Consider the following 27,787-nt stretch of genomic DNA (forward strand, 5'->3'; position numbering starts at 1 on the left):
AAATGAATCTAACATCTAGCTGTTGCTACTTTGTTTTTACCATGTTGTCAAACAACCAATTTCAACCAAACATTTTGATGAAAGTGGAAATAACACTTTAATGTCTTTGAAACCAACTCAGAATATTCTAGGCAGGGAAAAATAGGCAGGCAATGAAACTAACCCCAAACTGTTCCCAGAACATAACTACTACCTATATCCCTCCAGAAACAACAGGTGTTACAAAAGTCTAATTTAATTACGTAATTTTCTTCAGTAATTTAATACAGTGGAATCCCTTAGAATTACATATGTTTTGTTTCTGAATTATTATTTACACTAAAATTCAAGTATGTGGGAATGAAACTCACTAGAAGAAAAAACCAGAAGACAGAGACAATATTTGTGGCACTTGTCAACTTTTAAAAATTTGTTGATGGTTATTTCTTTGCTCATTTTGAATGTTCCCTTTTGAGTTTGCATTTTTATATTATTTTATTTAAAGCAAACACTCAAAATATAAATTCAGGACCACTATTATCCCCCATAGAGCCACCACAAAGAAAGTAAGTGGAAGAATTTACTACAAAATAATAGTGATTATCTCTTGACTGGAAAAGTAAGAGTTTTGTGCACACAATTATCATTAATTAAAAAGAACGAATTACTAACAAGAATTAAAAATATCTAGAAATGAAAAGGGAGTCTAAGCATAAAATTAAAACAACAATTACAACAAAACCCTTATTGCTTTTCAAAAAGGACCCATGAGAGACAGGCTCTTGACCTCTGTCAGCCTGCTGTTATGGGCTCACTTTCTTCCCTGCTCATCTGTGTTCTGTGTAGAGTTCAGGAAAGCAAACCAAATGAGGAAGTGGTACCCCGGCTGGGATTCTGAAGCTTTGCCTCCTCCCTGGCCCCTTGCATGCCTTTCAGTGGAAGGAGGGAGGGGATGAAAACCCAACAGTTAACTTGACAGGAAAGGGTGTATCCTTTCGATTTCGGTTCTGTACTTCCCGACCTGACACAAAACTGCTTGCCTGCAATCTCTGGCTCAAATTTCCATCTATAAAAGAGAGCAGCGGGTACCGGGAGGAATCAGAAGCAAGGGGAGAGCGAGGACAGTTGAGACCTTGACCCTGTTTGCAGTGTCAGAGACACGTAAGTTTGCTCCTAGACCTTATCTTCTGTGCACAAGTTCGTTAACTAACAACAACAACAGCGCGTGCTTCAACAAATATCCCACCCCAAGGGCGAGGTTCCGCACCGCAGTCCAGGAGGCAGCTGGCAGGTGGTGGGGGCCGGAGGAGGTGTAACCCACGGGACTAGATGCTCTGGGAAGCTCAGTGTTTCTGTTTGGATCCTAGGCTGCTGAAAGGCGACAGCGGGCACACGTTGTCCCTGGGATGTGCTGCTTCTTCTTGGGTGCCCACACAGGGCTGCACAAAGAGCCCTACATGGGTGAAGGCGGAGTGTATCCTACATCACTTGCTTGACGGGGCTGAACTCCTTTCTGTGGCTGAGGAACAAAACCCGGCCTCGCCCCCCAGAGAGGCACTGGTTAGAGGCCCTTCCCCCATCTCCCTCCTCCCCACCTTAGATATTTCTTTTTTAGGACAGTGGAAAAACAGAGAGAAAAAAATGATCCTCAACATACAGTTAAATATTGAAATATTCTTTGTTGTATTAACCATTTTTCATATTCCAAGAATTCTATAAAGTGGTATTTAGATGAAATTAATTCATTCTGAAGTATTTTAATCAACTGTTAAAAATAACTGTAAGGTCTAAACCTTTTTTTATCCTGCAGTTTCCAAATGTGTGGTCCCTACCAAACAAATTACCTCAATTACTTCTGTTTTTGGGTTCAGTTGTTTCTGTTTCCTTTGCAAAAATAACAATATTTCTCAGTTTGTTTTAACTTCTACACACTAGCAACAGAAGAGTGGGAGGAGGAAAGGGAGCAAGCAGGGGTGGGAAACAACTGGGAGCTTGTGCTTGCTTGGACAAGCTGACCTGAGGAGCCTGGGGCAGAAATGCTCAGTTATCAAGATTCTTTTGCATGCAGTTTGGCCTTGAGCTTAAATCCCTCAACTTCCAACTCAAAATGGTCTCTGAGGAATGCAGTGGTAAGGGCACCTGTAGCCTCATTGTCTGGGCTGCGGGCTTCAGCTGTGGCTTTAGTTCTGGGAAAGCCCAGCTTCTCCATTTGGAGCAGAGGTAGCTGTGAGGTGACATCCTCGCAGCATGGCACATAACCAGGGCAGCTGCAAGTGGAGTGGAACAGACAGATGCATGGAGAAATGAGAAATCAGGGTCTTCTGACTCTTTAAGGGGGATATTAGAGGCAGTTCCATCGTCCATGAGCTCAGTGTTCCTAATTATAATTTGCATAGGTTAGACTTATCACTGGTTCTCAACCTTGGCTCCACATTACATTAGATTTGCCCCCCCCCCCCATATTTGTAACATTATCACTGTCATTATTATTATTAATTATTATTAAATCAAGAGTAGGCTTAGCTAAGAGAGCTCTGCCTGCCTTCATTTGTTAGATGGAGAGGGAAAAAAAGAGCCAGAATGAAATGGGCTGTCTAAAGATTTTTACCTCATTCCCACCCCCAGTCTCACACTTATAAGCTGGAAAGTAAGCATGTTATCTCTGGGTGTTGGCTGTAAGTCACTGCTCAGGCTCGAACTTGCTCCTGGGGCAGCTCTTTCATAGTATGTTCTGAAAATTGGAAAATGCCAACTTCTCAGCACTTCCTGGAAAATGAGTAGTTCTTTCTTCTCTCTAATGAAATCCTATGGCAGCTGTGTTCAGGAGTTTACAGGCCCACTGGAGAGTAGAGTTTGCTTTGGGTCTTTTCACATGGATATTTTTAAAAATGTATTTTTAAATTAGAGTTAACATAATATGTTATTTTTAGTTGGTGTACCTGTCTGGCACTATACAGTTATTCCCATATTATTGACTATATTCCCTATGCTGTACTTTACATCCCTATGACTATTTTTATAATTGGAACTTTGTACTTTTTAACCTCCTTCACCTTATTTATGCATCTCCCAGCCCCTCCCATCTGACAATCAGCAGTTTGTCTCTGCATCTATGAGTTTGTTTTGTTTATTTATTTTGGTTTTTAGATTCCATTTAATACCATAGTGATTTCATGTGGTATTTGATCTTCTCTGACATACTTCACTTAGCATAATACCTTCTAGGTATATTCATGCTGTTGCAAATGGCAAGATTTCATTTTTTAAAACATTTTATTTATTTATTTTTAGAGAGGAGAAGGGGGGAGAAAGGGAGAGAGAGAAAAATCAATGTGTGGTTGCCTCTCACCCCCTGCCCCCACACTGGGGACCTGGCCTGCAACCCAGGCTTGGACTCTGACTGGGAATTGAACTGGCAACGCTTTGGTTCATAGTTTGGCACTCAATCCATTGAGTCATACCAACCAGGACAAGATTTCATTTCTTATGACTATGGAATATGCTAATATTCCATTGTATATATGTACCATGTTTTCTTTATCCATTTGTATATCATTGAACACTTAAACTGCTTCCATATCTAGACTATTGTAATTAATGCTGCAATGAACGTAGGAGTGAATGTATCATTTTGGTTTTTTATTTTTCAATTAAAGTTTACTTTCACTATAATTCTGTATTAGTTACAGATGTGTAGCATAGTGGTTAGTGCATACATCTTTTTGAATTTGCACTTCTGAGTTCTTTAGATAAATACCTAGAAGTAGGACTGCTGAGTCACATGGTAGTTCTACTTTTAATATTGTAAGGAATCTCCATACTGTTTTCCATCGTGGCTGTACCTGTTTACAGTCACACCAGAGGTGCACAAGGGTTCATTTTCCTCCACATCCTTGCCAAGATTTAGCCTTCATTGTCTTTTTGATGGTAGCCATTCTGACAGGTGTGAGGTGATAGCTCATTGTGGTTTTTATTTGCATTTCCCTGATGACTAGCGATGATAAGCATCATTCCATATATCTATTGGCCATATCAATAGCTTCTCTGGAAAAATGTTTACTCAGACCCTAGGACCATTGTTTAATTGGATTATTTGTTTTTTGATATTGAGTTGCATGAGTTCTTTATATATTTTCGATATCAACCCCTTACCAGATATATTATTTGCAAATATCTTCTCCCATTTAGTAGGTTGCCTTTTTGTTCTGTTGATGGTTTCCTTTGTGGTGTAAAAACTTTTTAGTTTGATCTAGTCCCATTTGTTTATTCAACCCTTTTGTTGTCTTTACCTTAGGAGAAATGTTCTCCCCAAATATTGCTAAAATCAATTTCAAAGAGTTTATTGCCTATGTATTCTTCTAGTAGTTTTATGGTTTCAGGACTTACTTTTAAGAATTTAATCTATTTTGAGTTTATCTTTTATATGGTATAGTAAAGTGTTCTGATTTCATTTTTTGTATGTATCTGTCCACTTTCCAAACACCACTTATTGAAAAAAGTTTATCCCATTGTATATTCTTGACTCTTTTGTCATAGATGAGTCAAACATATAAGTGTGGGGTTACTTTTGGGTTCTTCATATAATCTATGTATCTGTTTTTATGCTAGTTCCATACTGTTTGATTACTACTTCCTTCTGGTATAGTTTAAAATTAAACAGCATGATACCTCTAACTTTGTGTTTCTTTCTCAAGAAGGCTTTTGCAATTCAGAGTCTTTGTGATTCCATACAAATTTTAGGAATATTTCATCTAGTTAGGTGAAAAATACCATTGGTATTTTGATAAGAATTGCATTGAATCTGTAGATTGCTTTGGTCATACGGTCATTTTAGCAATATTAATTCTTCCAGCCTATGAGCACTGTATGTCCTTCAAATTATTTGTATACTCTTCAATTTCTGTCATCAATATCTTACAGTTTTCAGAGTACAGGTCTTTTATTTCTTTGTTTAAATTTTTTCCTAGGTATTTTACTTTTTTCAATGCAATTATAAATGCAATTGTTTTCTTAATTTCTCTTTCTGATTGCTTGTTATTGTTATATAAAAATGTGATTGATTTCAGAATGTTAACTTTGTATCCTGCTACTTACTGAATTAATTAATTAGTGTTAATAGTTTTTTGTGGAATCTTTAAGTTTTCCTATATATTGTATCAAGTCATCTGCATATAGGACAACATGGGTATTTTTGAACACTTACATAGAGGGTAAAGAATTCAGAGGTACTCTTGTTATTGCTAACTGAATTTCATTAATATATACATTTTATTGGCTTAAAATATACATCTTCTTTATTTTGATGCACATTTCTATTTTGAAAAACAAAAATGATCTCCCAGTGACTCAATTTTGTTTCAAAAGGAATGATTTTTATACTTTGTGGCCAAAAGGATTTTGATGACTTCTCACAAAAGAAAAAAATCAAAAGCTATTTCCCTTCTGGAAACCCAAATTCATTCAGTCTCTTGAATATCATAGATGATTCTGTAGATACTACATTTCATTGATCTGTCATATGTCAAACTGAATTGTCAATTTAAAATATCAGATTTTGATGAATACTAGTCATACTCATTACTAGTTGAGTAGCTGTTCCCAACTACTAAGACAGAAGAGATGCATGAAATCTCTGGCTAAAAAATCATGGCTTATGTTTCTGGGGTCATCCTAATGCCAGGTCCTCCCTCAGCATCAGCCTCATTGCCCCCTATGCAGCTGGTTAAGTCTTAAGTTTGGTGAGAGGATGTTCTCATAAGGTGACGGCTTTGCTTCTCAGTGAGGATGACCCTTACATTGGGTAGGCCCACTCTAGTGCATTATAAGAATTGGCTGCCCAGTGCCAACAACATTCAATCTGAGGTCCTTATGGCATTGGGAGCAGTTTGGCCCTTGCAGAGAGTCACTGTAAGGGCAGAACCAAAAATCGATGAATTTTTCATTGTGGGGCTTAGCCGATGCTTACTGTGACAGAAACAAAGCAGAAAACTCACACAGCCTAAGGTGATGGATGCTTTGTATAATGCCTCATGGAGAGTAACAGTATAATCTCTTTTCAACTGGGATGTTCTCCCAGGTTGGCAGGTTGCCATGGCATTTGGACCCAACATGAGAGCCCCCATTTGTCTGGTAGAAAACATCAATGAGCAGCTATCAGTGAATCAGGAAGCTCTAAAGATTCTTGACCAGATTTCTCAGCCAGTGGTGGTCGTGGCCATTGTGGGACTGTATCGCACAGGCAAATCCTACTTGATGAACTGTCTTGCAGGACAGAACCATGGTGAGTGCTGTCCTCTGGCAGGGGACATGTTTTTGACTCCGTATCACAATTTATTCGTTTTCTTTTCCGATTATGCAAAGAGAGGACTGAACTACTCTCGATAAACCAATCTTCTAATTCTCACCACTAAATTATAACCTTATTGTATTTTGTTACCATATTCTTTGTTTTATTCAGTTAAGGAAAATCTCTCCTACTAATGTGCAGATTCCTACCTTATTCTACCTGTGCAAGCACTGTAATCTTTCAGTTGTGTCTCTTCTCTTTCATGACACATTTTGCTCTCTCTATGGAATATTCCCATCAACATATAAAGATGTTTGAGTATCTATCATGATGTTAAAATTTTATGTGAGTGCACATTCCACTGTGGCCGCTATCTTCCACCAGCCAGCCACCATTTTTTAAAATCACTTTGGACAAAATATCATCTCAATTTCTTTTTTTCCTTCTGTTGTTTTTTCTTTAGCTGCCTCTTTTGTCCACTGCTATCTGGTTTGGACTTGACCATTTTTTAAAGTGCTTTTATTATGGTTATCAGATACCTCCATTCTTTCTGGTTTGTGGATGCCTCTTGCCTCCATCTTGAGCACTTGCTGGGTATCATTCTCACAGTTAACATTAATTTTCTCCTTGAAGTAGATGACACACACAGTAGGGCATTTTTACAAAACAGAGAAAGTACCATTCTATATTCTCAAGTTCTTACATTCCAACAAGTTTGACTTTGCAATCCTTTGGCTGCTTAGATTATCTGTTGTCACTGTGTGTTGGGTCTCTCCTTCCATTTAGGTTTCCCTCTGGGCTCTACAGTGCAGTCAAAAACCAAGGGCATCTGGATGTGGTGTGTGCCCCACCCCTCCAAGCCTAACCACACTCTGGTCCTTCTGGATACTGAGGGCTTGGGTGATGTGGAAAAGGTAAGGCAGAAAGTCACAGATAAATTGTTTTTAATCTGGATATTGTCATAATGAACTCTTTAATTTAACTGCTTCATCTATATGTGGAACCTCAAAATCCAACTGCATGTCAGGCAAATCGTTGTTTGTTTGAATCTTTCTTCTAGGTAAGGTGTCATGGTACACTGAGTAAAATTTTATTTCTTGGCATTTAGTGGATAATTTGATTCAATTTAATAAATAATTACTGAGTACCATATTCTCAGGTCTCTAGATTAGTACTGTAGGTACTAGTGACCAAAGCAAAAGTCCTCTCAAAGTATCTACAGTCCTATGATGAAGTCTGTCAAGTATTCACAGAGCATTCTGGAAGACTTTGAGATACCTCTTAATGCATTAATTCTATGAAAGCATGTATTTTTCTACAACACCATTTTAAGATGGGCTTTTGATATTGTAGTTTTATACTAATTGGTAAAATGAATTATTTCTCCTTTTCTGCTTTAGTTTGAGACTTTTTTGGAAATAGTATCTAAATTTCTACAACTCTCTAAATCTACCCAAAGAAGAGTTAGATATTTTGTGTTTATTTTTAGATATCAAACAGTGGTCTTGTTGTCTAAATAAACTATTGTTTGTCATATGTGTAATTATGTAATTAATTATAATTATTATGATTAATTACAATGTAATTATTATGATTTTAAAATGTCTTTTTAATTTATTTTTATTTTTAAATTATATTTTATTGATTTTGTTATTATAGTTGTTCTGATTTTTCCCCTTTTGCCCCATGTCTGCCTAGCACTCTGTACTTCCTCAGGCCATTCCTCCACCATTGTTCATGTCCATGGGTCATATGTATAAGTTCTTTGACTACTCCCTTTCCTATACTGAACTTTACATCCCCATGGCTATTCTGTAACTACCTATTTGTACTTCTTAATCCCCTCACCTCTTCACTCATTCCCCGACACCTCTCATCTAAAACCTCACAATATCCATGATTCTGTTTCTGTTCTTCTTATTTGCTTTGTTTTTTTTAGATTCAGTTGTTGATAGGTATGTACTTATTGCCATTTTATTATTCATGGTTTTGATTTTTTTTTACTTACATAAGTCCCTTTAACACTTAGTATAATAATAGTTTGGTGATGATGAATTCCTTTAGTATTGTCTGGGAAGCTCTTTATCTGTCCTTCAATTCTAAATGGTAACTTTGCTGGGTGGAGCAATCTTAGCTGTAGGTCCCTGCTATGCATCACTTTGTTTCTTGCCAATCCTTTCTTGCCAGCAAAGTTTCTTTTGAGAAATCAGCTGACAGTTTTATGGGAACTCCCCTGTAGGTAACTAACTGCTTTTCTCTTGCTGTTTTTAAGATTCTCTCTATACTTTTAAACTTCAGCATTTTAATTATGATGTGTCTTGCTGTCGGCCTCTTTGCATCCATCTTGTTTGGGACTCTCTGTGCTTCCTGGAATTGCATGTCTATTTCCTTCACCAAACTAAGAGTTTTCTTTCATTATTTTTTTCAAATATTTTCAATTTCTTGTTCTTTGTCTTTTCTGTCTGGCACCCCTATGATGTAAATATTGGAATTCTTGAAGTTGTCCCAGAGGCTGCTTACAATATCCTCATTTTTTTCGTTCTTTTTTCTTCTTCTTGTTCTGATTTCTTGTTTTTGCTTCCTAATGTTCCAGATCATTGATTTGATTTTCAGCTTCTTCCACTCTACTATTTCTCTGTAAATTATTCTTTATTTTAAGTAGTGTAAACTTCATTTCTAACTACATCTTTTTCATGCTGTTGAGGTCCTCACTAAGTTCCTTAAGCATCCTTAGACCAGTATTTTTTTTTCATAAATTACTTTATTGTTGTTCAATTACAGTTGTCTGCATTTTCTCCCCACTACTCCCCCTCACCCCCTCCAAACCTCCCCCCCTCCCTTGCTTCCACCCTCCCCCTTGGTTTTGTCTATGTGTCCTTTATAGTAGTTCCTGAAAACACTTCTCCCCACAGTCCCCTCACCTCCTCTCTGGCTATTGTTAGATTGTTCTTAATTTCAATGTCTCTGGTTATATTTTGTTTGCTTTCTTCTTTTGTTGATTATGGTTTTAAATTGAAATTTGGGAAGATAAACTAACAAATTGATGTTCCCTTCTAAAAATTTCTTATTGCATTTTCTAGATATTTTTAACTTTGCTAATGAACCAATTTAGACACCGTTTATAATAGAAAAAACTCTGTGTTATGTCATTATTTATACACTGCTATATTTTATACAAACAAATTAGCCCAGCCTTTAAGATCCTTCATGTGGTTTCAGTAGACTCACTGTGCACCCTTAACTTCTTGCCTACCCTGTGTTCCAGCCAAATCAAGTAACTCTATTAAAAAGACCCCTGGATTCTGCCATGTTTACTTTTGCTTCTTAGGGTCTTTCTACCTGCAGGTTAACCTTCATTTCTTCAGATTCACATTCTACCAAGTCTTTCATTTTCAGCCAAGATGCTGAGAAAGGCTTCAGGTTATATACGAGTCTCCAACTTTAAGATCTTACTTCTTCCTTGAAGAACTTGTAAATTTTAATTTAATATTGTAGCTACAGGTTCTAGTGCTTATATACATTATTAAGATGTAACTCCTTACAGATATTATCTTTGTTGCATTCATTGTTATAGATGTGCATCACAGCTTTGAAACAGTCATCTAGAAAATAATATTTTTCATTTTAAACTGCTTTTTAAATTTAACAACAGTGGAAATATTCAATAGTTTCCCATAAACATTTGTTGATAATCTCTCCAGTTGTGTTACTTATGGTATATTTTATATAGCCCATGACCAACAAATATATTTAGAAAGAATATGTGCTAACACCCTTCATTAAACCTAATCGTACAATAGGTACAGCACTAAGTTTTTCTATGTTATTTTATTTCATCCAATTAAATAAAAAGAAAGTCCTGTATGATATAATCCTTTATCTATGAAAAAAATTACAGTCACAAGAAATGCCATTGTAATTGTCAAACCTGATATCTGTATCTATGTCTGTTTTCAAACTTCTTTGTGTGGTGAGTATGTTAGCTGGAATAAAAATGAAAGACTGGTAGACTTAGTGTCTGAATAAATTTCCACATGTAAACTCCTAGCTGTTTGGCCCTAATGTCCTTCCTAGGGTGACCCTAAGAATGACTTGTGGATCTTTGCCCTGGCCGTGCTTCTGAGCAGCGTGTTTGTCTACAACAGCATGGGCACCATCAACCACCAGGCCCTGGAGCAGCTGCAGTATCCTTCCAGGGACCACACCACCATGGGTTCTGGGGTCTGTGGGAATGGAGATCCAGTCAGCTTCTCCTTCTCTTTCACTTAGTTGCCTTTGGTGGACCAGAAGGAACCAGAGCAAAAGAGTTTTACCATGTATGTTTTCTTTTAGAGGAATGTGGGAATTGTGGGTAGGAAGTTTCTTTTTCTTAACCAGGTGCTAGTTATGTGACAGAGCTGACAGAATTCATCAGGGCAAAGTCCTCCCCTACACCAGATGGAGTAGACAATTCCATGGAGTTTGTGAGTTTCTTTCCAGACTTTGTGTGGGCTGTACGGGATTTCACCCTGGAGCTGAAATTAAACGATCACCCCATTACAGAAGATGAGTACCTAGAGAATGCCTTGAAGCTGATTCCAGGTGAGAGAGCATGACTGGGCAGTGGATGGTCCAGTACAGAGTGGGGGGTGCAAAACACTGTCTGTCATCTCTGGAGTTGCATTTGTGTTTTAGACTAGATGAAATCTGTAGAAATGGTGGCTGGGAGATGGGTTGAAAGGCCTTAGGGACTGGAGCTTAAGTTCACTTAAGAAAAGTAGAGCCTATAGTAAACTTATAGTAAAATTATTCACAGTCAATTTGTTCTTTACACAATTTTTTATTTAGCATCTGATTCTAACTTTAGCTCCTGCTTTCCCCTTGAGAAAAACAACTGATTAGATAGTTAGATACAAAATTGCAAGGAAAAGTCTATCAAATGAAAAAAAAATCTTTCACATAAGTAGACATTATCCTTCTAAAATAGGCATATAACTTTCTAATGTCTTTATATATTGTCTATAAAAATGATTTTATGTTCTAATAAATCTGAAGAAGTATATTTTGTCTTTTCAATCTATGCATTTTTTGAATTTTTGATAATTATCAGAAAATACATTTTAATTTCTGTATCTTAGCATTTTTCCTTTTAAAAATAAATTAATTTTTCAAATAAATTTACATTCAACATTATTTTTGTATTATTTTTAAGTGTATAGCATAATGGCTAGATATCACATACTTTACAAAATAATCCTCTTAATTTTTTCAGTACCTTGCATCATACAAAGTTATTACAATATTTTTAACTACATTCCCTATGCCATACTTTACATCCTCATGGCTGTTTTAACTACCAATTTGTGTTTGTTAATCTCTTTATCTTTTTCACCCAGCCCTCCAAAATTCCTTTCCTCTGTCAGCCATCAGTCTGTTTTCTGTATCTGTGAATATGTTTCTATTTTGTTCATTGAATTCAACATAGAAGTTAAATCATATGAGATTTGTCTTTCTCTAATGTATTTCTCTAAGCATAATATCCTCTAGGTTGTCCACACTGTCACAAATGGTAAGAGTTCACTCTTATGATTACATACTATTCCATTGTTTATATGTACCATCTTGTCTTTATCTACTTGTCTATTTTGGGGCATTTCCATGTCTTGGCTATTATAAATAACACTTCAATGAACATAGCAGTACATATATATTCTTTCAAATTACTATTTTAGATTTGTTCAGATATATATAACCAGAAGTGAAGTTGCAGTGCCATAAAATAGTTTTATTTTTAATTTTTGGAGGAACCTGCTTGCTGTTTTCTGTACTGGCTGCACAAGTCTGTATTGCCATCAACAGTGTACTATGGTTCCCTTTTCTCCACATCCTCACCAGTATTTGTTGTTTGTTGTTTTATTGATGAGAGCCATTTGGACAGGTGTGAAGTGGTATCTTATTGTGGCTTTAATTTGCATTTCCCTGTTGATTAGTGATGTTGAGCATGTTTGTATATGTCTTTTGGCCATCTGTCTGTCCTCTTTGGAGAACCATCTATTCTGGTTCTCTGCTCACTTTTTAATTTTTTTTATGCTGACTTGTGTGAATTTTTTATATATTTGGGATATTAATCCCTCATTGGTTGTATTTTGACCAATATGTTTATCCACTCAATAGGTATGTTTTTATTTTGTTTATGGTTTTCTTTGCTGTGCAAAAAGAATTTAATTTGATGTAGCCTCATTTGTTTATTTTATGTTCTTGTTTTCATTGCCGGCAGATATATCAGAAAAAATGTCACTAAAAGAAATGCCTGAGATTTTACTGCCTACGCTTTCTTCTAGGAGTTTTATAGTTTTGAGTCTTAACAGTTAAGTCTTTAATCCATTTTGAGTTTATTCTTGTATATGAAATAAGATGGTATAGTTTCATTTTTACATGTATTTGTCCAATTTTTCCAACACCATCTACTGAATAGGCTTCTTTACCCCATTGTATGTTATTTTGCCTCCTTTAGCATATGTTAATTGATCAGATTAGTATGGGTTTATTTCTGGGCTCTCCATTCTGTTCTATTGATCTATGTGTCTGTTTTTATTCCAGCACCATGTAATTTGATTACTACAGGATTGTAGTATATCTTGGTATCAGGTGGCATGATACCTCCAACTTTGTTCTTCTTTTTTCAGGATTTCTGTGGCTATTTGGGATCTTTTTGGTTCCATATACATTTTTGGACTATTTATTCTTGTACTGTGACAAACACCATTGGTATTTTGATGGAGATGGCATTGAATCTATAGTTTGCTTTAGGAAATATGGACATTTTTACAGTAATTTTTTCTATTTATACTACAGGTTTTTTTAATTCCCACATATTTATCCATGCTATGATTTCAAAAATAATAAATAATTTTAATGGGTATGTATGTATGCGATGAAACCTTGAAAGAAATATCAGTTCTGATTTGTTCATTTTTTTCCTCATGCTTCTATTTTTGCTTTCTCAAAAAGTGAGAAATTGGCTAGGCAGAAGAGCAGCACTGTCAAACCAATACAGTTCTTTATTTTTAATACTTTAGAGATTAGTGGTGACATCTTTAAATTACATTTTAGTTATATTTACTCTTCAGAGGTTTTGGTTTAAAAAAAGCTAGTGGTGTACACATTATTTTTTGGCATCTAAGCAGTTTTCCTTAAATAATCTGGGTGCTATTGCTACTATTTTTTCATTGTCTTGTTTGTTGCTCTTCATTTTGGTCCCACAGCTCCATTTCCACACAGAATTGAGCAAATTTACATTTGACTTATTTTTCCATTAGTCATTCATCTATTAATCAACATAGACAACACAGTGTTCTAACATTTTAGGTCTGATAGCAGCAATAGATATTTTACCATGTTTGATATATTCTAAAATTTCTCCCCAGAGTTGTATCATTGGTAAACTTGATGTTAACGAAGCATTGAATATCTATGTGCTGAAGGAGATATAAACCGAAGCTATACACATAGACTATGGCAAAGATCCAAAAATCTGCCATAATAATTTTTAGGTCTCTTGTCCTCACTCAGACTGTTTCTACTGTAATCTCTGTTTGTTTGTTTTTTTGGTTTTTTTGTTTTGTCTTCAGGCAGGAATCCCAAAGCTCAAATATCCAATCTCCCCAGAGAGTGCATCTGTCATTTCTTTCCAAAAAGAAAGTGTTTTGTCTTTGACCGACCTATCTATGACAAACAACTCTTAGCAAATATTGAGAATGTTGCAGAACACCAACTGAATCCTCAATTCCGGGAACAAACAAACAATTTCTGTTCTTACATCCTCACCCAGTCAAGAACCAAAACCCTAAGAGAGGGAATCATGGTCACTGGGAAACGTGAGTCTCCTTTTCACGTTCTGTGAAGTCTAATATTTGTTGAATATATATCATATGATGTCTTCTTCAGGATTTCTGTTTGATTCTATGTTGAATTATGGATTTACAGATATTTATACTTCATGAAAACAAGTGTATATTTATCACACATTTGAGGGTTTATTAATTCTTCTTCAAAATAACAGACATTATCAGTAATATCTACAACATACATACCTGTGAAAAAATCCTCTAGTGATAATAAATCACTAACTGGGTATTAAATAGAATATACTGTTTCCTCAAAGGAATTTCTTTATAATGAGTGTGATTTGCAAGGAGAATACAAAAGATATTTTGACAGTTTAGAACAGTCGAATAATGAATATTAGCTCATATATCTCTGAAAATTTACTGGAAACTTTAGAATTAGAAATAAATATAATCACATATACCCTGATCCACATGTCTACCTATGTAAACAATTTGCTTCTAAGATTGCTAATGAGATGTTATGTTTTCTAGATATCCTTTAGTATGTTAGATGAAGGTAGACATTGAAATTTTTTTATCCTCAGATGATGATATGTTTATTAATTTATAAGAGTGGAAATGAGAGAGAGAGAGAGGAACGTCGATGGGAGAGAGACACATCAATCAGTTGCCTCCCATGTGTGCCATGACTGGGCATCGAATCTGCAACCTAGTATGTACCCAGCCTGGGAATCAAACTTAACAACTATTTGGTGCATGGGACAATGCTCCAATGAAGTGAACCTCCTGGCTAGGGACACATGGAAATTTTTTAGTCTTGTGGCATGAAGAATCATGAGAGTTAAGAGTCAGTGGGACAATAGTGTTACCAGAAGAAATAGGTTCTTCTCTGGTGTTATGGGAAAAGAATTCCAGGGACCCTTGTGTAGGAAAAGTTCTAAGCCTTGGTGGCAAGATTTATTAAAGTGAAAGTGAAAGTAAGCTCTCAGAGATACAGAGGGTGGGCAGTCTAGAGAGCAGCTACTTGCCTGAAGTCTTTGTTAGCCTCCCTATATTTTGGGGGGTTTGGAAAAGAGCAGGCTTTCTTTCAAAATATGTGATCTCTTTCTTGAATTTTCCTGGGCTTGTGCTTGTGCCCTCCTCCTATTTCCTGGCATTTTCCAGGCTGTGCCCTCAGGCTTGTACACACACCATTTTGGCTCCTGTTGCACATATCTCATGGTTCTACTTAGTCATTTGGCATCTACTGTGTTTGCACTCAGTAAAAGGAATTCCCTCTATACCTTTTTCTCCCTCCTCTGTTAGTCAGACAGACTTCCCTGGGGGACTAAAAAACTGTCTTTCCTGCCTACTTGGATGATTTTGTTTTGTTTGGCAAAATGATGTCAGTTACTCCAATGTTGGTCACTCACCAGGGTGACTGTAAAGCCGTTTTTTCCTATTTAAAAAGGCTTAATCAGATATCTAGTTCCCTACGCTCCCTCCTCTCTTGATAGTATCTAACTAACAGCCTACTGTAATAGTGTAACAATGTAGAAGGAGACAATATATGTGTGTGTGCATGAGAGACAGGGACAGAAAGAGAAAAAGACTTTTGGAGATGTAATCTCAGAAACTTGACCTTGTTGAGTGATAACTTGATAAATTTCTTGGCTTATTAGGGCTGCAGACTCTGGTAGTGACTTATGTGGATGCCATCAATAGTGGAGCAGTGCCTTGTTTGGAGAATGCAGTGACAACTCTGGCCCAGATTGAGAACTCAGCGGCTGTGCAGAAGGCAGCCGACCACTACAGTGAGCAGATGGCCCAGCAAGTGAGGTTCCCCACAGACACGCTCCAGGAACTGCTGGACCTGCACGCAGCCTGTGAGAGGGAAGCCATTGCAATCTTCATGGAGAAGTCCTTCAAGGATAAAAACCAGGAGTTCCAGAAGAAGCTTGTGGTACTTTGTCTTAGCACTTATTTACCCTTTGTGGCCATTCCTTTTGAAGAATGAAACCTATAAGTACTTTTGATGACCCATTCCTCCTCTCTCACTCATGGATGAAGTAGTTTTTTCCTGCCTTAAATGGAATTTTCAGGGTAGTGAGTAAACCAGATCTTGTAATTCCTGCTTTAGTCCATGTCTGTCTTCAACAGAATGCTTTTCCCATGAGGACCAGAGCCAGACTTCCTTCTGCCAGGTTCTTTGTAATTTTATATCCTTAGTTCTTTTCTTCTGGTGACATCCCTCTATACTTCACTTGCAGGAAATCATAAAGGATAAGAAGGATGATTTCATGCTGCAGAATGAAGAGGAATCTGTTAAGTACTGCCAGGCTAAACTTGATCAGCTTTCAGTGGCCCTCATGGAAAGTATTTCAGCAGGAACTTTCTCTGTTCCTGGGGGTCACAAGCTCTACTTGGAAACAAAGGAAAGGATTGAAGGGGACTATTGCAAAGTGCCCAGGAAAGGAGTGAAGGTGAGGAATATGCAAGCATGAGGATATTACGACTGTTTTAGTCCTTAAGTCTTATTAGTTGCCTTTCTTCTTAAGTAGAATAGAAATACTAAATCTTGAATGAGTGTGGATTTCCAAATTCTGCAACAGGCAGCACAGAAATTATTCATCTCTTCATTCAGCAACTTGACATTTAATGTGCCAAATGTTGATTTACAACTTCAAGTCAGACTCTTTGGCTTTAAAGCTGATCAAAAGTAAGAAAGGAAGCACATAGATAATTGCACATCACTATAATACTCATGAACCCGAGAAGGTTGGCTACATAGGTAATGGCAACATGTAATAATGTTAAAAAGCAATAATGATATGTATAGTGAAACTAATGTATATTGAACTGTTATTAGTATAAGCATAGTGTTAAGTTCTTTCCCTAGACTTTTAAATGTAATTCTTCAGATAGAATGAAGAAGCATTTGTACTTTTTGTGAACATTTTACACATCTGAACTGAGAGGCAGAGATAGGTTAAAATGACTTGCCTCAAGTTACAGTCAGCAAGTGACAGAAGGAAGGAGCAGTGTTAACTAGAGACATTTCACCCTGGGGAAGCAAATACAGATAAAAAAAAGCAGCAGAGACAGTGGGTCTGTAGAACTGAGCATGGGGTTTCCACTGGCTGGAACCTGGAGTGTGGGAAGGAAGGAGCCCTGGGAGAGAGACAGGAGGGAGAGAGGAGGGAGAGAGGAGGCGTCAGGTATGGAGAACCTCTGGTGACTCTAAGGAGTCTGGACACTGTGTGTAGGGCCACGATACAATTTTAATCCTGAAGAAAAATGTCCATGGACTTACTTGTTCTTGTTGCATTATTCTTCCCAGTGGAAATCAACATCCTTTGCTCCCGTTTGTTTCCTTAGGCAAACGAGGTCCTCCAGAGCTTCCTGCAGTCACAGATGGCAATAGAGAAATCCATTCTGCAGGCAGACAAAGCACTCACAGATGGGGAGAAGGCCATGGCAGGTATGGGACAGGGCAGGTTCCTCTGTGTCCTTGACAGGTGTGAAAAAACACCTTCCCAAAACAAGGAGCTCTTTTTCTCTGTGGAAAAGATTCTGCAAAGTCTTTTAACATTCAGGGAATATCAACCAGTCAGGCCTTTCCAATGACATTCTGAACTGTGCTGTTGATGGTGAGGTCAAGGGGGCTGGTTTAGAGATTTCCCACCTCTCCTTTGGTCTGGTTTGGGTTCTGAGCTCAGGAGGGTAGACATCAGACTTCACTCAATTTTCTTGCCTCTCTCAAACCTCCCTGGGGCAGAGGAGCAGGCCAGGAAGGAGGCTGCTGAGAAGGAGCAGGAGCTGATGAAACAGAAACTGCAGGAGCAGGAGCAACAGATGGAAGCCCAGAAGAAGAGTCTCGAGGAAAACATAGCCCAACTGAAGGAGAAGATGGAGCGAGAAAGAGAGAACATAATAAGAGAGCAGACTATGATGCTGGAGCATAAACTGAAGGTAAGTCCTGCTGTAGCCTCAGTAATGCTCGATGGTCATTGTACTCAGGTGGGATGGAGAAGATTACCACCAGATCATGGAAGGGAGCGCGTTTTCTGCTTATGGTTTAGTAAAACCTTGAATCTTTCCCTTCGTTCTCTGTCATTGTTAAAATGTCTTTGTACTCTATTTTGTTCATACACTCTGGTGTGTCAGGGCAAGTAGGTGGCTTGCTGAATTATACAAGAATATAAATAGGGTTTTAGGTATTATTTGGTGGTATTTTCATTTTCATTCTCCTTCTCCTTCTCCTTCCACTTCCCCTTCCCCTTCTTCTTCTTTTCTTCTTCTTCCCTTCAACATTTCATGTAATAGTTTGGTGGTGATAAACTCCTTTACCTTTTTTTCTTGTCTGGGAAGGTCTTTATTTGTCCTTTGATTCTAAATGATAGCTTTGTTGGGTAGAGTAATCTTGGTTATAGGTCCTTGTTTTTCGTGTCTTTGAATATTTCTTGCCAATCCTTTCTAGCCTGCAAGTTTCTTTTGAGAAATCAGCTGATAGTCTTATGGGGATCCACTGTATGTAATTATCTGCTTTTCTCTTGCTGCTTTTAAGATTCTGTCTTTATTTTTAAACTTTGGCATTTTAATTATGATTTGCCTTGGAGTGGGCCTTTTTGTATCCATCTTGTTTGGGACTCTCTGTGCTTCTTGGACTTGCATATCTATTTCCTTCACCAAATTAGAGAAGTTTTCTTTCATTATTTTTAAAATAATTTTCCAGTTTCTCACTCTTCTCCTTCTGGCACCCCTATGATATGAATATTGGCATGCTTGAAGTTGTCCCAGGGGCTCCTTACACAATCCTCATTTTTATGGGTTCTTTTTTCTTTTCACCTTTCTCATCAGTTGTTTTGTGCTTCCTTATGTTCTAAATTGCTGATTTGATTCTTGGCTGCATCCACTCTATTGTTGATTCCTTGTAAATTGTTCTTTATTTCAATTAGTGTATCCTTAGTTTCTGACTGGATCTTTTTTATCCTGTTGAGGTCCTCACTAAATTACTCAATCATCCTTATAACCAGTGTTTTGAATTCTGCCTTAGACAGATTGCTTATCTCTGTTTTTTTAAGTTCTTTTTCTGGAGTTTCATTTTGTTATTTCATTGGGCCATGTTTCTTTGTTACTCATTTTGACACCCTTCCTGTGTTTGTTTCTAAGTACTGGGTGGAGCTATTCTTTCTCCCAGGCTTAATAGAGTGGCTTAATGTAGCAGGTGTCCTTTATGGTCCAGTCACACAGCTTTACTATCACTCAAACTGGGAACTCAAGGTGCACCCATGTTGTAGGCTGTCTACACAGTCCTCTTGTAGTTGGGCATTGATTTCTATTGGCATGTCCAAAGTCAGCCAGTGCCGGTGTTCTGTCTGTGGTCACACAGCATAAACTATAAAGTGGTCTGCAGATAGGCTGCTATTGATGCTGGCTTGAAGGTCCCCTGGAGAAACTGAGCTACGAACCAAGGCTGGCTCCTACTAGTGCCAGACCTGGGGCAACTTAGTGAGCAGTAGGTGGCTTGCTGAAGCCAGATGCTGCTTGTTTGAGAGAATTTAGAAAAATATGAAGCATAGGCCAAAGCAAGCCATTCATATGGAAAAACCACTGGAAACATCTTGGGTGGGCCTGAAAGCTTGGTGGGGTAAAGCCTCATGGAATCTCTAGGGTATGGCAAACAGTGTGAACCTTGTTGATAGAGTCTCAAATATGATGCCCGCATGCTGGCTTTGTGGCTGTATTGGCAGAAAGCTCAAAAAGAAACAATGACCTCTGCCAGGACTTCTGTCTTGGAGAAAGCTGTCCCCAAGTTCCTCCCCATATTTCTCTGATGCCTTTCAATCTTCTGCCCTCGTGCTGGAGTTCAGAGGTAGTGAGTTTGAATAAGTCTGTGTGCGGACCCTTTAAGAGAAACTGCCTGGAATTCCAGTAGTTTCTGTCTCCTGTAGCCTCAATTTCTGCTGGCTTTATAGTCAGAAGTTATGGAGACTTATCTTCCTGGCACTGGAACCCTGGGCTGTGGGGCCTTGTGTGGGGCTAGTACTCCTTGCTCCTGAGATATCCCTCCCAACTTTTACCTGCCACATGTAGATTTGGGGCCAGTTCATTTCACATCTCCATTACTTCTACCATCTTGATATGGGGTTTTCTTTAATTCTGTAGTTGTAGGACTTCCATTCAGCTCAATTTCTGACCATTATTAATGATAGTTGTTCTATAGTTGGTTGTTCTATCTATAGTTTAGTTGTAATTTTGATGTGGTTGTGCAAGGATGCAAGCCGTGTTTATCTACACTACCATCTTGACCTGAAATTCTTGGGGTATTTTTAAATGATCTTACATGGCCTGATTAAACAGTTTTAAAGAATTTATTTATTTATTTTTAGAGAGAGGGGAAGGGAAGGAGAAAGAGAAGGAGAGAAATGGCAATGAGTGATTGCCTCTTGTGCACCTCCTACTGGGGATCTGACCCACAACCTAGGCATGTGTGGTATTTGGGAATTGAATTGGTGACCCTTTGAGTGCTGGTTCTCAGGCCAGCAGTCAATCTACTGAGCCACACCAGCCAGGGCACAAGCAGTTATTTCAAACACATGTATTTATTATAGCCAGCAAGTGGTTTGCTTTACCATGATCATTGCCAATTATCAGGAACCCTACTACTACCCAAAGACCCTAAGGTAGATATCTATGCTAATAATAAGTGATCAGAAATGACCATACTTCAAAACACAGGGAAATGACAGCTTTTAAACTTTCTGCATTTTCCCAAGCATGGACAGTGTACCCAAATTACTCTCTGGCAAAGGAAGCATCCCTGATTTCCATCTGGACATGCTTATAATAGAGTTCTAGAACAAAGTATAAGCTCTGATTATTTTTACATTTTGGGTAACCATGTTATTTCAAGTGGGACTGAGAATTATTGTCAGCACATCAAGGCTACCTCTCAACTGCTATTATTTGTCTGGAACATATTACATTTGTACTCAGACCAGGCTTAGCACCCCAGCAAAACTCTATTGATGTGTGAATATTTGTAAGGCTGTGAACTCTGCCCTTTTTCAATGTTTAGGCCCAAGACAGAATATATTCCTTACTGTAGAATTCTCCTTGATTTTGTAAGTGAGAACAATTTTAAGAGTGAGAGAAAAATATTTCATATATTTAAGAACAAGTTTTTAAATACTAAATTTAATACTTGAAAAATGAGAATTTAAAAAGGTTTACTTCTCTCAAATTTTTTGTTTCAGGTTCAAGAAGAACTGCTTAAAGATGGGTTTAGAAAGAAATCTGAAGAGATGGATGCAGAAATAAATCATTTGAAAAATATGATTGATAGTACTCGAAATGATACTCCCTGGATTGGAAAATTCATAGATAGAATTGGCACTGAACTCGGTTCAATATTGCTTGCTCCCACTAAACTTATTGGTGGTGTTGTGAGCAGCATAGGCTCACTATTTAAAAAGAAATAGTTTTCCTTTCAATTAAATTGTGAATGTAGATACATGTTCTGGCTTATTTTTTGTCTGTGTTCTATTTTATTTCATTCATCTCAGTTTTAAACATAAAAAGTGCCTGCTAGAGGATATCAATGCTTAGCACACATTAGAATAAATTCATGTACACTTTGATATAATATGTGTACTGTATGAAATATACATATTTAAAATCATATGAATGTACTTACAAATAATCCATTGCATCACTACTTTAAGTGACTCAAGGTTGGAAACTACTTATGTACTCATCTATGGAAATTAGTAATATAAATTCGACATGTGTGTATACTGGAATACTATGCATCCAGTAAATAAATTTAGAGTACAGCTCTATTTTTATAATTACATAACAATCTTGAAAATATATCATAAAGGGAAAAAGTGAGGTACACAAGGTGTGTATGATGTGCTTACTGGACATCAGTATAATCGCTGTATGCAGTCATACTTATGTATGCACTGACTATGTCTGGGACCCCTTCTTTTTTTAGATATATTTTATTGATTATGCTATTACAGTTGTCCCATTACTCCCCACTTTATTCCCCTCCACTCTGCACACCCTCTTCCACCCACATTGCCTCCCCCCCTTTAGTTCATGACCATGTGTCATACTTGTAAGTTCTTTGGCTTCTACATTTCCCATACTATTCTTGCCCTCCTCTGTCTATTTTCTATCTACCATCTATGCTACTTATGCTCTGTACCTTTCCCCCCCTCTCTTCCTCCTACTACCCTGTTGCTAACCATCCATGTGATCTCCATTTCTGTGGTTCTGTTCCTGTTCTAGTTGTTTGCTTAGTTTCTTTTGGTTTTGTTTTAGGTGTGGTTGTTAATCATTGTGAGTTTGCTGTCATTTTACTATACATATTTTTTGTCTTCTTTTTCTTAGATAAGTCCCTTTAACATTTCATAAAATAAGGGCTTGGTGACAATGAACTCCTTTAACTTGACCTTATCTGAGAAGCACTTTATCTGCCCTTCCATTCTAAATGAAAGCTTTGCTTGATAGAGCAATCTTGGATGTAGGTCCTTGCCCTTCATGACTTGGAATACTTCTTTCCAGCCCCTTCTTGCCTGTAAGGACTATTTTGAGAAATCAACTGACAGTCTGATGGGAACTCCTTTGTAGGTTACTGTCTCCTTATCTCTTGCTGCTTCTAGGATTCTCTCCTTATCTTTAACCTTGGATAATGTAATTATGATGTGCCTTGGCATGTTCCTCCTTGGGTCCAACTTCTTTGGGACTCTGAGCTTCCTGAACTTCCTGGAAGTCTATTTTCTTTGCTAGAATGGGGAAGTTCTCCTTTATTATTTGTTCAAATAAGTTTTCAATTTCTGGCTCTTCCTCTTCTCCTTCTGGTACCCCTATAATTCAGATGTTGGAATGTTTAAAGATGTCCTGGAGGTTCCTAAGCTTCTCCTCATTTTTTTGAATTCTTATTTCTTCATTCTTTTCTGACTGTATGTTGTTTTCTTCCTTCTGGTCCACTCCATTGATATGAGACTGAGCTTTCATTTCATCACTATTGGTTCCCTGTGCATTTTTCTTCATTTCACTTATTGTAGCCTTCATTTTTTCATCTAATTTGTGACAAAAGTCAACCAAATCTGTGAGCATCTGATCACCAGTGTTTTGAACTGTGTATCTGATAGGTTGGCTATCCCTCAGTTGCTTAAAAGTATTGGTTCTGGAGCTTTCATTTGCTCTTCTGTTTGAGCCATCTTTTTTTTTTTTTTGTCTTGTTGTGCCTGTTACATTGAGGGGCAGAGCCTTAGGTGTTCACCAAGAGGGGGTAACCCAGTCGCTGGGTTGTGACACTGTATGTGGGGGCAGGGTCTGATAGGGAACAATGGCACTTGCTCCACTCTCCACTGGACTCTCAGTCCCTTCTGCCACTTCCCCCAAACAAACTGGGCCTTTCTAATTCCCATGTGGGTGGGCTTGTGTACCCCGTGGGTCTTTCCAATGACCTTTCCTGTGAGGCTGGGAGTCTCTCCCTGCACCTCAACCCTCACAGGTGTTTTCAATCAGTACCCTGAGGCTCTGTTTCCTGATGCTGGGACCCTGGGACCGCCTGGTCAGTCAGATACCTTGCGTGCAGTGCCTTGCTTCACAATGGCCACCTTGCTGAGTCTGCCAGCCACCACGTGCATGCCCAGGGTCCACCCGCTGTGGTCTTGTGCGCCCAGGATGCCTTACGCCAGTCCCAACGCTCTTTGTTCTTCGACCCCTCTCCCTCTCTGCCTGGCTGCCCGACTCCACCCCCACCCCCACCATTCTGGATTAAGGTGTCTATTTTAACTCCTTGGCTTTCCAACTTCCATACAGTTCAATTTTATGTTAGTTCTAGTTGTTATTCTGTTTCTAAATTGTTGTTGTCCCTATCTTGGTTGTGCAAGGAGGCACTGTGTGTCTACCTATGCCTCCATCTTGGCCAGAAGTCCTGGGAGCCCTTCTTAGAAGCTGGTGATATCAATTCCTACTCAGGAGAACTGGGTGGAATCAAGGGTGAACAAGTCACATGCTTTTCCTTTTATACTCTTTCCTTTGAATATTGTAAAGAAAACTTGCTTTACCATTTCATAAATAAATAACAAGTAAAATGTAAAGTGTAACACATAACAAAAAAGGAGTGTAAAAAATGGCTATTAAATGATGAAAGTGCTCATTACTTCTAGAAATGACATCAGCCTGTACAATGAAGGGTCTCAGATTAAGATCAAACTATAGAAAGTATAAAGTTTGCATCCTAATATTATTTTCATTTAGGCCAGTTCTGAATCCTTTATATTTGCTTCAGAACTGATATATACACTTTCTTGTCTTTCTTTGAAATCTCAGCTAGAGTGCTTCTACTTCCTATCTTTGAATTACACTTTCAAGGTATTAGAAGCAATTTACCAAACATAAGAATATGCACTGGTGAGAAGGATCCCATCATCATTAAAAGTGCTGTGGTGGCCTATCTGCCGTAGACAAGAGCCAAAAGGACATATGCTATTGCAGGATTGGATGCTCCTGCTAGTGCAAAGGGTGACAAATCTTTATACATGGAGGGCAGGTGTTGCCACTTAAATATCAGAAGCCAAGTTCATACAACTATAGTAATGAGCATCATGGTTTATCTTAGCTCAGGCTGCTATTAAAAGTTACCATAAATTGCGTGGCTTGAAAACAAATATTTATTTCTTCTAGTTCTGGAGGCTTTTATTTTGAGATCAGTGTGCCAGCATTGGAGGGTTTTGGTAAGGGCGCTCCCCCTGCTTTACAGAGGGCTGCTTCCTTCCTGTGTTTTCACATGGTGGAAGGGGTGGGAGGAGCTCTCATTATTCTTTATTATAATGAGGGCAGTAATCAGACTCATGAGGGACTCAATTTTATTACCTAATTGTCCCCCAAAGGTTCACAAGTAATTACCATCACTTTGGCACATTGAAGATTAGGGTTTCATTAAATGAATTTTTGGAGAACACACACATTCATTGCATAACAGGTTGGAGTCTGGGCCTGACCAGAAAGAATTCTGAAGATGATGAATACACAAGGCATCTGTAAGGTCACAAGAGATGGGGAGGAAACAATCAAATAGAATTTAGAATGTTAGCAGGAGGCTGAGAGGAAGTCATAATAAAATGTCACAATGCCTAGCCTTAATCTGAACCAATTTGGGATCCTGAATCTGTTTCCTGGAAGGGTGAATAGGATCCCAAGACAAAGGAGCCAGGAACTCTGGGACAAAAAATAATAATGATAATATTCCCAGTTCTCCCAGGGGGACCTCTGCCCATTTACTTGGTACCTGTGTCCTGGGGAATGGGAATGCCTAAACAATTTGAGAACTTTTGAAATCAGGATCCAAGTTTGGATACCAGACAGAGGAAAGACATCACAGTCTCTTTAGTAAAGTAGGGAGCACACAGATGCAGGTACTAAATGCCATTTTGACCCAGCCACAGCTGTTAGAATAAGTAGCTAGATATTAATGACAGAAGGGTGCAAAGGAAATCAGAGATTAAGAAGCTTAAGATACAGCTTCACACATTCCCTAGGGGATCACAGCATTGCCATGCCAAGGGGATTAACACTCCTTCCTTTCCCATGTAGGGAGAAAGAGCTAGCTTTCTAGTCTCCGTGGGGAGCTGCTCCAACTGGATTATCGGGCAAAAGAGTGGGGGAAGTTCTTCTGTTGGGCAAATGCAGGTATCGTAGTCAGGACTGGAAGTTTTAGAGTTTCTGGTAGGACTAGATTGTTCATTTGTCCAAACCAGAGCTTTCTCTTCTTATTAAACCAGCAATTGCTAGATTTCCAACATAGCTTTTTTTTTTCTTCCCTGAAGCCAATTGTTGGAGTTCTCTGGCCAGTTTTTCTGAGTAATTACCTGGGGAAATGTCTCTTTGGACCATAACAGAGGTTTGACTACTGGTGATGCCTTTACATTCAGCAATTCTAGCAGAAGTGTCAGCCAGGTGATTTCCCTGAAATCTTAATAATAGTTAAAGCATCAGGTAAAACTATAGCATCCAAAAATTCCTGAACATAAAGATAATTTTTAATTTTATCTCCATTAGAGGTAAGAAAACTACATTGCTTCCATAACACTCCAAAGTCGCAAACTACTCCAAAGGCATATCTACTGTCAGTGTAGGTGCTGACAGTTTTACTCCTTGCTAAAATGAAAGTTCAAGTGAGGGCATATAATGCAGCCTGCTGTGCTGAAGTAGCCAAAGGCAAAGACGCTGTCTTGAAGAATTCAAAAGGAGTTACAATTGCATAATCTGCAGAATATCTACCATTTTTGTTTTTAAAATATAAACCATCTGAAAACTGTGAGAAATCAGCTTTATCTAGAGGTGTCTCCTCTACACTCTTCACAAAGAGTCAGGAGGTGATTTGTCAGTGCGAAGCAGTCATAAGATTCTTTATCAGTTTCAGGAGGGAGAAAAGGAGCTGGATTAAGGTTATTACAATGGCCCTAGCTGGTGGGGCTCAGTGGATTGAGTGCCAGTCTGCCAATCAAAGTGTCACAGGTTCAGTTCCCAGTCCAGTGTATATGCCTGGGTTGCAGGCCAGTTCCCTAGCAGGGGGCACACAAGAGGCAACCACACATTGATGTTTCTCTTTTCTCTTTCTTCTTTCCTTCCCCTGTCTTTAAAAATAAAATCTTTTTAAAAAGGTTTTTACAATGTGAGTTATATAGGAATCAATTTACAAAAGGATTTCATAGGAAGTAAAGTGACCAATTGAAAGATGCTGGGTGTGATGAAAATTCAGGACAGCTCTACTGCATGAGGTACAAAGATGGTTGGGGCAGATCCCATAATAATGTCGTTTGTGACCTTAACCAAGAGGGTAGTAGCAGCAATGGCTCTAAGGCAAGGGGGTGCCGCTGAGCCACTATACTATACTAGCAGTCTGTGAAGGACCCCAAGGCCATTTTCTTCCTTTTCATGTACAAAAAGGAAAAAGGGAATCTGATAGTTAAGGTGCCCCAAAGCAGGTGGGCATTATTAAACTCACCTTTAAGGCTTTCCAAATTATGCTATCTTGTTCTTCCCATAAAACTGGGTCAGGACTATAATTCTTTAGTAAGGCATACAGAGTTTCTGCCATAAAAGAGAGATTTGGGATCCAATTTTGGCAATAGCCTACCAGCCCAAGGAAATCTCACAGTTGATGCTCAGTTTTGGACCTTAGAAACTTAGGACACTATGAAGTCTATCTGGATCCAAGTGTAGTCCTTGTTCTGGTATCAGATACCAAACCTCAAACCTGATTTTGGACAAATTGTAATTTTTCTTTAGAAACCTTAGATTCCCTTTAGGCCAAAAGTTCTAACAGATGGTTGCTCTCTTCCTGTGAGGAGACCTGAGAAGAAGGTCAAACAACTAAATCATCTACCTATTGCATAAGGTACAACCTTTGATGAAAATTGTGTCATCCAAATTAGTCTTCAAAATTTGTGAGAAATAAGAAGGGTTTTCAGAATAACCTTCAGGTATGCCTGTCCTGGTAAATTGTTTCCCTTCCCAAATGAAGGAAAACAGGTATCGGCTAGCTCCATCCACTGTCATACTAAAGAATGCTCCCCATAAGTCAATTACTGAAAGGATTTACTTCCAGTTGGCATAGATGGTAGCAGTGTGTGAGGGTTAGGGACAACAGGGTTTTGAGGGATGACTGTGTGGTTTATTGCCCGGA

General features: G+C 38.2%; 1 protein-coding gene across 2 annotated transcripts; it reads left to right on the forward strand.

Annotated features, from left to right (window-relative positions):
- The first annotated feature begins 988 nt into the window (after positions 1-988).
- LOC123825890 (guanylate-binding protein 6-like) lies at positions 989-21,591 on the forward strand. Of its 2 annotated transcripts, XM_045849541.1 has the most exons (11): positions 989-1,140; positions 6,056-6,259; positions 7,052-7,179; positions 10,340-10,449; positions 10,650-10,846; positions 13,876-14,121; positions 15,756-16,036; positions 16,344-16,556; positions 17,452-17,554; positions 17,852-18,045; positions 21,333-21,591. In XM_045849541.1, exons 2-11 carry the CDS (start codon positions 6,070-6,072, stop codon positions 21,555-21,557), a joined length of 1,887 nt encoding a protein of 628 aa, XP_045705497.1. In that variant the 5' UTR covers positions 989-1,140; positions 6,056-6,069; the 3' UTR covers positions 21,558-21,591. The 2 variants fall into 2 exon arrangements, with proteins under 2 accessions (XP_045705497.1, XP_045705498.1); XM_045849542.1 differs by lacking the exon at positions 13,876-14,121.
- The last annotated feature ends 6,196 nt before the right edge of the window (positions 21,592-27,787 follow it).

The sequence above is a fragment of the Phyllostomus hastatus genome, unplaced genomic scaffold, assembly GCF_019186645.2.
Source record: "Phyllostomus hastatus isolate PE091 unplaced genomic scaffold, TTU_PhHast_1.1 phas_contig_67, whole genome shotgun sequence".
NCBI lineage: Eukaryota > Metazoa > Chordata > Mammalia > Chiroptera > Phyllostomidae > Phyllostomus > Phyllostomus hastatus.